Source organism: Syngnathus acus, chromosome 16, assembly GCF_901709675.1.
Source record: "Syngnathus acus chromosome 16, fSynAcu1.2, whole genome shotgun sequence".
Taxonomy (NCBI): Eukaryota; Metazoa; Chordata; class Actinopteri; order Syngnathiformes; family Syngnathidae; genus Syngnathus; species Syngnathus acus.
Window position 1 is genome coordinate 10,978,067 of NC_051101.1, and position 12,946 is coordinate 10,991,012.

Genomic DNA, 12,946 nt, shown 5'->3' on the forward strand with positions numbered 1-12,946 from the left:
CAATGTTTTCTGCCTTTTTGAGTCACCCTTTGAAAAAAATGCAAATTTCCAAATGATCAAAAATTCATTCAATTATGAGAATTGTCAAATTGCATCTCTCACTGCCCTCATTATTAAATTGCACAACTAGCCTTGTCGTCATCATGCAAAAAAATATGAGAAGACAGTACAGGTGCCTCTTGACCCAAACCAACTAAACGGGTACAAGACGGAAAATATGAATTTAAGTGAGAACACATCATGTTACTCTATTTTCATCACACGTTTAACTCACCACCCCGGCGATGTTATGAAAAATGGCTCTGCAGAGTGCAAACATGTGCCGTGAGTTAATGATGAAGGGACGCAGATGGGCCTGGAAACTTGATGTTGGCTCGAGGAGGACTTCCCATTCAAACAACAGAGTAGGATGCCCCAAAAGAAAAAAAAAAGTGTTTATTCCAGAATGTGAACTGTGAGCGTGTTAATAAATACATGAGCGCCTGGCCAACTTTTTAAACATGGTCTTACATGACCGTGAAGACATTGAGGGAACCTTCACAGTTGGTTGAGCACCTACGTTGGTCCTAACATTGTAAACGTTTTGCTGTGAGAGTGAAAGTCCGTGTGTTCTTACGTGGAAGGCTTTGGTTGTTGTTTTTTTTCTGTCCTTCAGTTGCCGTAACAACTCGAATATGCGTGTGACACGCCACAGTTCAACATGATAAACATCCTGCGTGCGACAAGCCGTGCTGAACAGACAATAGCATCATAAAGGTGAAAAAGATGAATCTCGAGCATATTACATTTGTCGGGAGTCTTTTGTGTGCATTTGTGAAGATCTCATTCATCAAAATGTGTGGTTGTGGTCCCGGTCTCTAGAAGCCCACTGGAGCAGAACCGTCGTGTGTCTGCGAATGTGTGTGTACGTGTGAGATGGAGGCAGTAGTGGTCCGTTGCACGTACAAACGAGACTAGTTGAGTGACGGCGAGCGCTCGGTGGTCCACAGCAGCTCGATGTAGGGCCACTTGGTCTGTAGGCAACGCTTGACTGGAGTGTCGTCGGTCCGTACCATGGGGTCCTCGAACCCGAGCACCAGAGCCGTTCCTTCCACGTACTCGACCTGAAACACACATTGAAAAACATTTCTTATGCAATCCAAAATGAAAACTTTTTTATTTTATTATTATTTTATTTTAATTTATTCTATTTTATTTTTTATTTTTTTTAAATTCTCTGCCAGAATAGAGCAGCACTAATTTGAGCGACATTACTCCTCTACCTACCTTAAAGATATTTGTCAGGCCGCTAATGTGGTATCGGTGTCATAGTATCGGAACATACTAATTACTTCATATTGTTGTTATATAACATTGGCACTGGAAATATATATTTGTGTTGTGCTAATCATCTCAAGACCACACACTATGAACTCAATAAGTGCACATTTTTTTTCCCTCATGGCCACTCACATTTTATAAATCGCTACGCGTGTAACCCTTGAACAACACAAACGATAAAAATCTCTGCGATGGCGGATGAACAACTATGCACTTTTCTTCAGGGGTGGGAATAATACTTCAAAATACTTTTCCAAGCTGTTATACTCATTTGAGTTAATGGAAACCTAATCGCCACTGCAACCTTAGCGGCGCCTTGGCGTGCATATCTGCATGTTTTGTCCACTTGTGGTACAGCTTCAACTTCAGGTATGGGATGTTCCCAAAAAAAAAAAAAACAAACGCTGACATCTGCAAAAAGTAATATTCCCGTGTACCAGGCAGCCACAGACGAGCGTAGCACACTGACACCCATCCGTCACGCTAAGAGACCTGCCCCGACCCGCCGCTCAACATTTATCACATTGACACTCGCCTCTCTGCCATAATGACCTTGAGGAACACGAGTTTTTTTTGGATGACTGAACAAGCTATTAGGCTTGCAATGGCTACTGTTTATCCTGGAAGGGGGAAGACTACCACCAAGTTTCTGGATGTGTGTTGGCAAGGAATGCCGAGATGCAACACGGCTGAAGACGGCTTACCCTTTCGTTGTGGTTGGACTGTTTGAGTCCGTTGTAGTGGTACACGGGAAACGAGTCCGGGATTCCTGAATCCTGAAACACAAGTCGTGGAACAAGAGTGAAAAATGCTGGAGAGTCTCTGGCTAGTGTTCAACTGGAGGTTAAGAACATTTTTTGGACTGAAAGGTCCTGGCAGCATTCCTGCAGTGTTATATTTAAGTGTGTTTTGAATGTGCTGAAGGAAAAAGGAGAAATGCTTCAAGGTGCAGGATGCTAACAGGGTGTGTTGTCTGAGCACGGCGTCCATTTTCTTATGTTTGTGTGTCTGCATGTGAAACACAAACCCTTGACCCAATCCCACGTGTGTGTGTGTGTGTGTGTGTGTGTGTGTGTGTGTGTGTGTGTGTCTGCGTGTGTGTCCACTTGGCTAATGGCGGTATAATTTCTTTGCAGCTCCGAGTTGCTCCTCTGGTGAGTCCCTAAAGCCCTGATCACTTTAACACAGTTCTTTCTATCTCTGCTCCATGAAAAAAGAAAAAAAAAGGCTTAACTGCGCTCTCTGCGTCATGATTGTGAACATAGATTTCGCATGAGACACCGCAAGAATGTTTTGGCGCAAAAAAGAAAGCCTTTGATTTGCTTAAACGGGGACTTGGCGGCGATGCTAATGTGAAGGTGACCTCAAGTTGATTGTTTTTTTTAATCACACAAACAAAATGGAAAGAATTTATGCGTCCACCTTTGCACACATACCTGATCAGGAAAGAATTCCATGAGGAACGGGCCCAGAAGAATTATACCCAGGTTTTCTGGATCCAGCTTGTTCTTCACCAGACTAACACTGAAGGGGGCAGAAAGGGGGGGCATGATGTCAGCTCCTGATGAAGCCATGTTTTTAAAAAGACTGTGGTGCAACTAAATATACCGCTTTCCAGACATTCCTGTGTGTTAAATCAGGGTTGCTATTATTTTTACCAAAAAAATAAAAAATAAATGTTCGATTGCCCTTTTAAGGTAGGAGCAGAGTGTGCATGCAATTTCGTTTTTTCTCATTCAATCAACTGACGTTTTCTCTGGAACGGCTTTCTGATTTACAGCCTTTTTGGGTCAATCCGTTTCAATGCCGAGACACCGTGTGATTTTTATCTGGCAGCAATCTAGAGGAAGTCACGCTAATTCGAACGGAACATTCGCCGGGCTTGTTTGAAAAAGGACCGATGATGGTATTAGCAGCTTTCTGTCAAGAATAGAGACGTAACTTGTACAATTCAACAGAATTGACCCAAATTCCGCTCGGCAAATGTAAAAGGTAGAAACATTCCGTATTGATGGGCTTATTTGACTCAATACAAGCCCTCAGTAGGCCAAGAAACCATATTTGGATATCGGAGTCAAAATGAGCGTGTTAAAGTTGAATTATCACATGCTGTAAAAATATATCACTATAAAACACGCCGAATAGAAGCGAACGACCTCAAATAAAATAAAAAAATTGCAGAATCCAAGAAACAATAAAAATAATCCAGACATCGTGAGTCTTATGGAAAGAGAACTTCATGTCCTCGTTATCTTTGTAATAAAAATACAAAATGGGTTGCTAGCCCAATTAACCCAATCTGATTCAATCTGCCCCCCCCCCCCCCCCCAAAAACACACACACACATTGGTGTGCTCAGTAATGTTGTGATGCTTTGGCCATCTGGGGCTCTGCAGAGCACATCAACGGTCCGAACGCTCGACTTTGCCCGTTCAGGGCTTAACGCTCCTCAGTGGGAAAACGTGCTCCTGTTTGAAGCGAGGCTTTTAAGTGTTTCCTCTCTTACGGGCTTTCTTCCTGTCGTTAATGCGCTCCCTCTGAGTCTTAGATTCTGCCATGCTTTTTTTTTTTTTTTTCCTCACAATGACTCTGGTCTAGATTCCCTTCCCTGGTAGTGAAACCTAAGCTGGGCCGCTGACCTGGCCTGGCCGTGACTTTGGGAGTGGGAATTTTAGAAGAGCTACAGGTGCCACATAGACACACACACACAAGTGGCAAAGAACAGGCTGAAGACATGCAAGCACTTACTAATCTGGCTCGGAGACAAGGTCAAGGGATTTCATCACATCCTGCAGCAGAGTATCTGGGATGAAGCCGTTATCTGGACACACACAAAAGATGGATGAACAAATTGGACCAACTGTAGCTAAAAAAAAAAGAATTATAATAATAATGGAGACCTTCACCTATCCATATGGACTTGTGATGCAAGTTCAACTAACCACACACATACACACCTTGCCCTTTCTCTCTGACCTACATTCCATGGACATGATGATCACTTTACCTGCGAGGTGACGCTTTAAACGCTAACATGTGCTTTTCGAAGGCGGTCCCGGTCTGAATTTGGAATGCGACTCGCTCAAACATGTCGAGTTTATGCGGGCTTTTTTTGTTTAGATGCACATCTCGCTTGGTTTTGACTTCTTCTCTCAAACTTTCACCAAGTAATATTTATTAAGCCACCAACCACGGACTACTGTCCTACGTAGGAAACGTTCCAAAAGCAATTCTTCCTGTTATCGCTATTGCATCACTCTATTTGTCCTTTCCCCCAGTAAGAAAAAAGAAAGATGGTTGACTCAGCTGTAAGAAGAAGCTGAGCTCACCAAGCTAAACAACAACAGTGGAGATGAGGGAGAAAAGTCGTTCTGGTTGATGAAGAGGAAAAATATTTAAAAAAAAAAAAAGAAAAGGGAAGGGGGGGATTGAGGAAGAAGCAATGGTTATACATCACGAGACACAGGAGGAATGCGATGGCATGTAAGCAATACGCTGCAACAATTGATTACCTTCAGGATCAAATGACTGGAAGACCCTCCTTGCCTGCTGTGATGGACTTTCTGGACCAACCAGGGACATCTCCTATAGACAAGAAGACACATCACAGTGAGACTTTGCACATGTTTGACTTTTACATGTCTCAGATTTAAGCAAGCTGATATAGAATGTGTGGGAAGGAGAAATAAAATGGACGTCGAGTGTCTGGCGACATAAGCAATAACCTGTCGAAACAGTTGTGTGCGTGTGTGTGCATGTGTGTGTGTGTGTGTAAGGGGGGGGGGGGGGGCTGTGTAATAATCACTGGAGTCTGCCAGGGTATTAAGTGATTTTTGTGATAAAGTCTACCGACTTGTTTTTACTGCAAACACACAATCAGGTAATCAAGCCCTTCACATGATTCATGAGAAACTGGCCACTTTTGTTTGTTGGTGAATTTCACCCGGATAAGATTAGCAGGAAGCAAATAAGCCGACTGTAATTTTTGGATGTTGGTTCGTTTTGATAGCTTCAGGAGGATATTAAATATGAAGCACTAGAATGCTGCTTAAATTTTCTGAGGTTTTTAAACTTGGGTATCATGTATTCAGCAATTTATTGTTTTATTCTCTGATGTAAAAAAAAAAATGAGACCATAATAAATCACTTGGTTGAGAGCGAGGACTGAATAGCTCCAAATATCTTTCAATTTTGGCAACATAGAGGAATTTTAGCTTCCAACAAGACAAAGAACCAAAAACATACCTCAATAAAAGAGGAATATGAAGGTTTTAAAAAAAAAATTCCATGTTGATAGGGACAAAAACACAATTTTGTTCATAAAGCAACAGAATGTATGTGTTAGTTTTGATTAATGCCGCAGAATTCAGCTGTAGACTCGATTTCAAAATTCTGCTACCGGTTGCTAAAATGTCTTAGGTACCGAATACATTTTATTAAAAAAATTAAAAAAAAAGCATGCAAATGGAACAAGCTGCCAACAAAAGTGAGTGTAAATGCATTAAAAGCATTTTCCAGCACATTAGATTAAGTTCCATTCAACCCAATAAATACATAAATAAATAACAATTATATTAAATATTATATTATTTATAATATAATCATAATTAATTTAAAATAAATAATTTGGTACAACTACTTGCTTGACTAATCATCAGACAAGAGGAGTTAAAAAACATAAAAGGTCCTTTTTGTCATCTTTGTCACAGCCATTTCTAACACGTTGTTGCTGCAGGGCAAACGAGCCCACGGCCATCTTAGTTATACTTGGCCTTCATTAAAGCTTGATCCAGGCGGGCTGCTAAGGTTTCACTGTCCACTTATTAGCGTGCTCGCCGTTCGCTCGGGACGCAAGACGGAGCAGAGATGACTCCCAGCTGCTTTTGCCTCAGATACAAAAGAAAACAGAGCAGTGGACACGGTCATCTGTCACACGTACTACAGCCTGCCCTGATTTGTTAACATTATTGGCTTCATAAATCTGCCGGGAGATTTATCAGTACCTAAAAGTGTCTTTCCCACAAGGAGTATAAAAGCTGAGCGATCATCATGAGAAAAGTCATTTTTATTGTTCTAAAAAAAGCCACCGCTGGAGTTGACTATGTTGATAAGACATTCGTTATTTTAAGACAATTTGGAAGACCCAGAGGTGCAATGAACATTATAGAAGTTCAGCTAACGGCGGCTAACGCTAAAGAAAATGGCGGCCTAAACGACGCGACTTTGCGTGATGACGGGCTAGCTCGGTTGACTTTGATCTGTGTTTTATGACAAGCCCGAGGAAGATGCTGCTGAGTTGGGAAACGTGGAGCAAACATACTCCACAGGGATACTCGCGTTTGCGTCCGAGGCGTAGCGTAACGACACGTTAGCTTATTTGCTTGAAACGAGAACAACGATATTTGAGTCTACGAATAGCACTTAAAAGAAGACATAATATCAACAGGGCAAAGTGTGTGTGTGTGTGGCCTTGAGCAACACATTCCATTCCCCACAGTCCAACATCTTGGCTGAAATCCTTGACCCTCTTCACAGAGCAACAACAAGCTTCTCAACACAGGAACAAAGTTACGAAAACAAGCAAGTCCTTTAAAGCTGACACTGACGTCAGAAAAAAAAAAAAAAAGTTCTCTGATCCTCATTTGATCAGATCTGACGACATGTGGGTACCAAAAAAAGTCAAATCTTCAGAGCACCTGTTTTACGTTCTCCCTCACGCCACCTGAGTCCTTTTACCTGCACTACAAAGGTACTTGAAAGTTTTGGAGTACTTCCTCTTTGTCTTCCATGCTTCCTTTTTCTTATCTTCAACATGCAGGAAGCTTTGTGAGTAATTTCCCTCCGGTCCGCCCAAAAAGAGCTATTGTATGTTCTGAGAAGGCTTTTTTTGAGTGCCTATGGAGCAAATCTGAAGGGGATCCGTTTCAAGACAACAAAGCTGAGATCACAACACAGACGGACTGAAAAGTTCCATTGAGATATTCTGAATGCAACTCTATTCTCGCTCGCTGTACTCGTTTTTTTTTTTTGGGGGTGTCTTACATGTTAGCCTGGCTAGAAAATACAAGTGACACCGCCGAATGGTTCTACAGCATTTTGCCGGATCCGGTAACAAAGAACGATCCACGGGGGAGAAAGGACGACTAATGCAACGCACACACAGCCTTTCAGTCGTTTACAATGGCCTTTGGTCGAACCTGTCAAAGATTATAAATGACTGTTCATGTACACCACTTTGCTACTTTGCGCTTCTACATTGCCCTCAAGTCACATCTCGTCGGAAGCACGATATTTAGAGGAGCTTATTTTAATGCTATGTATCGTTAAAAAAATCATAAAAGACAAAAAAAGTCAAAAATACATGCAGAAAAAAAAAGACTGAACGTCAAATCGACCCCTTAATTTGACTGAATCATAACAGTCTTCAATATTGTTTCATCTATCAAGATTGCGCAAGAGCACAGCTGTTTTTAAAAGCGGTGAACCCCACAGCTCTCTACCGAGCCATTTTACATTTCACATCCTCCAGTCCCGATGGCATGGCTTTTATAACCTTTTTGTAGGCTCTGCCAACAACACAGGGGAGAGAACGTTGACATCAACTCTGTTTGCACTCTGCACATGTGTTTTCTGTGTCTTGTACCAATCCTTGAAGAAAACTTCCAGTGTGTGTGTGTGTGTGAGTATTCTCAGGACACAGAGCGCCAGTGAGACTTTTCCTTCTGCTTGTAAATCACAAAACCAGAACATGACTACTGTACTACCACACACGCATCTGTAACTCCCTCAAGAAAAAATACAGCAACCTTCATCATTCACCACAAAAGGTTAAAGGTCAAGCAAAAATGTCACCCACACAGACGTTTTTGTTTCCTGACTGACCAAGGGCATCCTCCAGACCCAATTGGGACCAATATACTGAAGATGTTTGTAATTTTAGGGGGGGGAAGGGCAAAAATAAATACTTTAAGAAAAACAAAATATATCAAATTATAAAATCTCATTTATCGGCTTCACCTGCTATTTTTCCCGGCATGGAAAAAACAGATCTAGTTACAGTCTATCAAACATTTCTCGCAAGCACGCACACAAGAGAGATGTCGGAATGGCCTTTATGAAATTAGATTTAAAAATAAAAACAACTAATGCTATTAAGCTGATGGTCTAAAAAGCCACACACAGGTGACAACTCGGGGGAATACACAACCCGTCCCTAATGGCGAGACGGCCACATCAGAAGCAGGGATCGGATTTTCTGCTTTTGTGACCATGTTGGGACTAAAAGCTCCTTTTAGTCCAGATTTTGTATCACAATGCCTGGGAAATCTTCAAATAGGACCTGAAAGCAGATTTACGGTCAAGCCGTTTTAGCCTCGGTGAGGTCGAGCATGAAAATGGCGGCAAAGCGTAGAGAAAGTCGTTGACCGTACGTCAGAAAACACGCATGTGCATATATTCGGGTCCGGACTCTCAAGAGTGCAAACGGATCCAGATGGGAATTTTGGAATCACTTTCACTCGCAGGAAGTCATCCACTTGAACCCCCCCCCACACACACACACAAACGCTAATCAGGATTAGGTTGCCCGCGCTCGCTGTGCGACTGTATATGTTTGCGAATATGTCACTAACACAGCTGAAGCAATCGGGAACTAACCACGTCTGATCCGTGTAACTGAGCTTTTAATCAATGGCCAATTACGGGTGTGGCGTTGTAATAAAGATGATTGCTTTTTTTTTTTTTTTTTTGTATCTCCAGAATTGATTTGGTCCAAGTCAGCCAGTTAAATACACAAGACACTACAATATCGATAAATATTAAGTTATAGTTATCATAAATTTATGTGTGAGTAGAAAAGGAATACAAACGGACATTTTTAATCAAGTGACGTGGAAACCCAAAAAAAAAAAAAAAAGGCTACCGCAGAAGCAGTTGTTTGGCCTTTCAGCTCCACAAATGGACTCCAAACAAATATGCCCATCTCGTTAAAACAAACTCAGCTGAGTTTTGCATCACTAAAATGAAATTCCTGCCTTTTTTGTTGCTATAATTCCTCCTCTTGACAGTTCAGCAAAATAATACCGCCTGAGCGTAATTTTGGAAGACAAGAGTTTATTTGACTGACATTGCCTCTTGGAGTCTTCACTAAGAACCGCCGATTTATCCCTTACATCAGAACGGCTTTGGAGAAAAATGCCTTTGGGGTCGCTACGGCCACAAGTAATTATTACCCCAATCAATTACGCTTTTATGTACCGGGCATATGTACGCCAGACATGAGGATGACACAATATTTTTTTTTGTCTTGGTTAAGGGTGTGCACTGTGTTGAGCTTGTGTGTTTCCACATGCATGTTCAGCGCACACTCCATTTGAGAAAAGAAAAAAAAAAGGGATTAGCTGGAAGCCAAGAAACAGAGCTGGCCATATATGACTATGTCTCTTACACTCACTTTTCCCTCCCTTGCACTGTTATTTGACCTCCCTTTATTAAATCTGTTAAGTGGGTTCCATATTTTGGTTTTCCTAACCTGTCAGGGAGTCTGGATTTTATTAAACATGGCGTGACATGTGTTTAGACAATTATGGAACTTGCCTTTGTGAAAAAAACAGAAAGGTGAGTTTCGCTGCCAATGATCCATATTGGGAATTTGGGCGACTTCAGGAAAGTCCCCACCTGAAATAAACAACAAGACACAATGAGTTGTTATTCTTATTAAGTGTGTGTTTTGTCTTGAGTGTGTGTTGACAGTAATTGTACCTTGCAGTAGCGGAGTGACTCCATGAGCGTGAGGAAGCCAACCGACGCTTGCTTATGAATACCGTGTAGTTCTGAACATGAAGACACAGACAGACAATAAATGGCAGACTGTCAAATACTGCCCTCTGGTGGACAAAGACAAAACTACGTTTTGGGAGTGATACTGGAAAGTCTTGTGATATTTCTTTCTATAACTTTGCGTATATCAAATATTTTGCTGTCTTACTCATTCCAGAACATTCTCGGTCTCCATCCCAGACATTAGAGACGGCATGGCCCGTTACAAGGAGGTTCACCAAACTCTGACTGCAAAATGAACAAAAAAAACTGTTATGATGAAAGTTTTGTGCCATTATGGACATGACAATTATCTATCAATCTTTTGTGGTAAAATTAAAAAACATGTTCTGTTACCTTCCATGGCCATGTACCGGGTCTATAAGTGGTTCCAATGTATCCTGGATCTCATTTTTAATGTTCTCAATCCCCTGTAGAGATCAACAGATTGACTTTCACTCTTTATATTTCCAATATGTTCCCTCATTAATTGGTTCTATAATCAATTATACCTTCGTAAGGATGACAGAGTAGAGGAAAAGCAAAACTCCACAGCAACCCCTCCAGGTGTGGAAGAGAGACAATACCTCAGCTTGGAGATCTGACACAGACATCACCACCCGCTTTCTATAGGTGGGGAAATTAACACACACAAAAAAAGCATTATTCAAATTGTTTTTAATTTGTATTTAAATGTCACCTTTAAGAGGCAATTATTGTTTTAGAGGGAAGATAAAGTGTCACTTACTGAAGAACACTGTGAAATCGCTCAAAGCCAAGGTCTTCAGCAGCCAAAGCAGCTAAGTACAAGAAAATGAACATACAGTGGATACAAAAAGTCTACACACCCCTGATCAAATTCTCAGTTTTTGTGATATCAATTAAAAATCCACTGTATAATTCAATTGAAAAAAAAAATCTTAAGGGGTTTATTAGGGGTAATAAAAGAATATAATACATAATAAAATTATAAATTAATAATAAAAATAAAATTAATAAAATTGTCATAAAATTACATGCAATTTTTTGTGTGGATAGAATCGATAATATAGGTCATTATTTGAAATCAGAGCATGGACAAGAGATATCAAGACTCACTGGGTTGCTCCCCCTCTAGTGGTTGGCTGCTCTCTGGCACTGGGATGTCCTGCGTTTGTGACTGGGTCTGTGCTTTCGTATGCGTGCAGACAGGTGGGCTCTGTCCCTTAGCCCACGACACAAGGCAGAAGCCTGTGGAGGAGCTGGAACAGGCTGACTCCAGAATTTCACTCAGCGCAAAGCACAGGACTGTTTTCTGCTCCTCCTCTAAAAAAAAAGAAGATAAAAAGAAATTCATAAGCATGCAGAAATAATGGATGTTGGTTTGATGTACCTGTCATGTGTCTCCAGTTTGAAGTCTCTCGGTTAAAGAGAATAGTCTTCAAGAGGAAGGCCTGCAAGGAGAACACAAATGCAATAAGATGGTCAATTGAGTCCATATTTTAGGCAGCCCACATATTACAACAAGAAATTTAAAAATGATCATACCTGCACAGGTACAATAACAGCACATGGCCCCCCTTCAAACTGCTCCAGAGCTGTGTGCTCATGCTCACTGAACACAAACCCTGTGATCGAGGCAAAACAAATATGTCACATGACATGTTTTGCAAACATTGAAATAATGTAAAACAATTGCACTTAAAAACAGTATTCTGCTTGCATAAACAAAACATTCTCCACCTTGGTGAGTTATTAGAAAATGACACATATAACATCCTACCTTGGGTCCATCTGCGAAAAATAGAGGCTGAAACTGCCCCGGTTGTTGGTCTCCCCCACACTAAATCCACCAGCTCTTTATTTAAGTCTGACATGACCAAGTTCTTTGCAGGCAGATGCACAGCCAATCACTAACTAGGCCAACTTGCAAAATATTTTAGTCTGAATGATAGTCCACTTTCCTGGGCAGGTAGAGCCTGTGGCATTGGCCACAAGCTACCTGTGGAACAAGGCAGTATTCCTCTCTGCACTGGCAGGATCCTGGTTGGTACGTGGTTCCATTAGACTGAGCTAGCATGAAAAACAAACATGTTAAGCAGGAGTTTGATTTGCAGCTTGATAAACAGAACTAAGCGAATTGCATGCAACTAGAACTGCACTTAGAGCGCATAAACATCTGGAAAGCTAGCTAATCGTTACAAGGGATGAATAACGACAAAAATGACGACACTTGACAGGGGGAAAACGATTGCGTGGCTACCTTGTTTCATGCTTGTGCATTTACTACGCGTGAGACATTTTTAAGACCAAATGTGTTTGATAGGTAATGATAACGCAAGTTAGCAATAGCATTACTACGAGAATCAGCTAACCTTAGTATTGATTAGCAATATAATTGAATGACAATACGGGTATTTTGTTTTAGATCGTTCGTCAATAGTTATATTATGCAAAAGATCACTTACCTGAAATATAAAATCGAGTGATGTTTCCTTATTGACTGTGCAATGTCAATAATATCAACGCCTCTGTCATTCGTATTTACAACGGAGTGAGAAAAACCTGTACGTAAATGCAACGTGCTTGTTCATTGGTTGAAATCCAAAATCGTTCCCATTGCGTCAGGGGTACGTTCTCACAACGTTGTGCTATTGGTCCACACGCTTGTCAAGTATGTGAATCCCACTTTGACTGAAGAGTCCTAATAAGAAATGATCCCGTTCTTATAAACACAAATTGGAGATTATAATATTCATTAATTATATTAAGCAATAATATATGATGAGGTGGGAAATACATTCACGACCGGTTACATTTGGGACGAGAA

At 41.1% G+C, this 12,946-nt stretch overlaps 1 protein-coding gene across 2 annotated transcripts; it reads right to left on the bottom strand.

The window, feature by feature from the left end:
• Nucleotides 1-89: 89 nt before the first annotated feature.
• On the bottom strand, nt 90-12,705 carry mindy3 (MINDY lysine 48 deubiquitinase 3). Of its 2 annotated transcripts, none has more exons than XM_037274461.1 (16): nt 12,585-12,705; nt 11,900-12,189; nt 11,665-11,744; nt 11,510-11,570; nt 11,236-11,442; nt 10,886-10,937; nt 10,650-10,764; nt 10,495-10,568; nt 10,307-10,386; nt 10,081-10,151; nt 9,916-9,996; nt 4,833-4,905; nt 4,069-4,141; nt 2,757-2,844; nt 2,025-2,096; nt 90-1,103 (listed from the first exon to the last, which is right to left on the bottom strand). In XM_037274461.1, the coding sequence occupies exons 2-16, from the start codon at nt 11,991-11,993 to the stop codon at nt 954-956; spliced, it is 1,371 nt and encodes a 456-aa protein (XP_037130356.1). In that variant the 5' UTR covers nt 11,994-12,189; nt 12,585-12,705; the 3' UTR covers nt 90-953. The 2 variants fall into 2 exon arrangements, with proteins under 2 accessions (XP_037130356.1, XP_037130357.1); XM_037274462.1 differs by having other exon boundaries at nt 11,900-12,184; nt 12,585-12,695.
• Nucleotides 12,706-12,946: the final 241 nt, after the last annotated feature.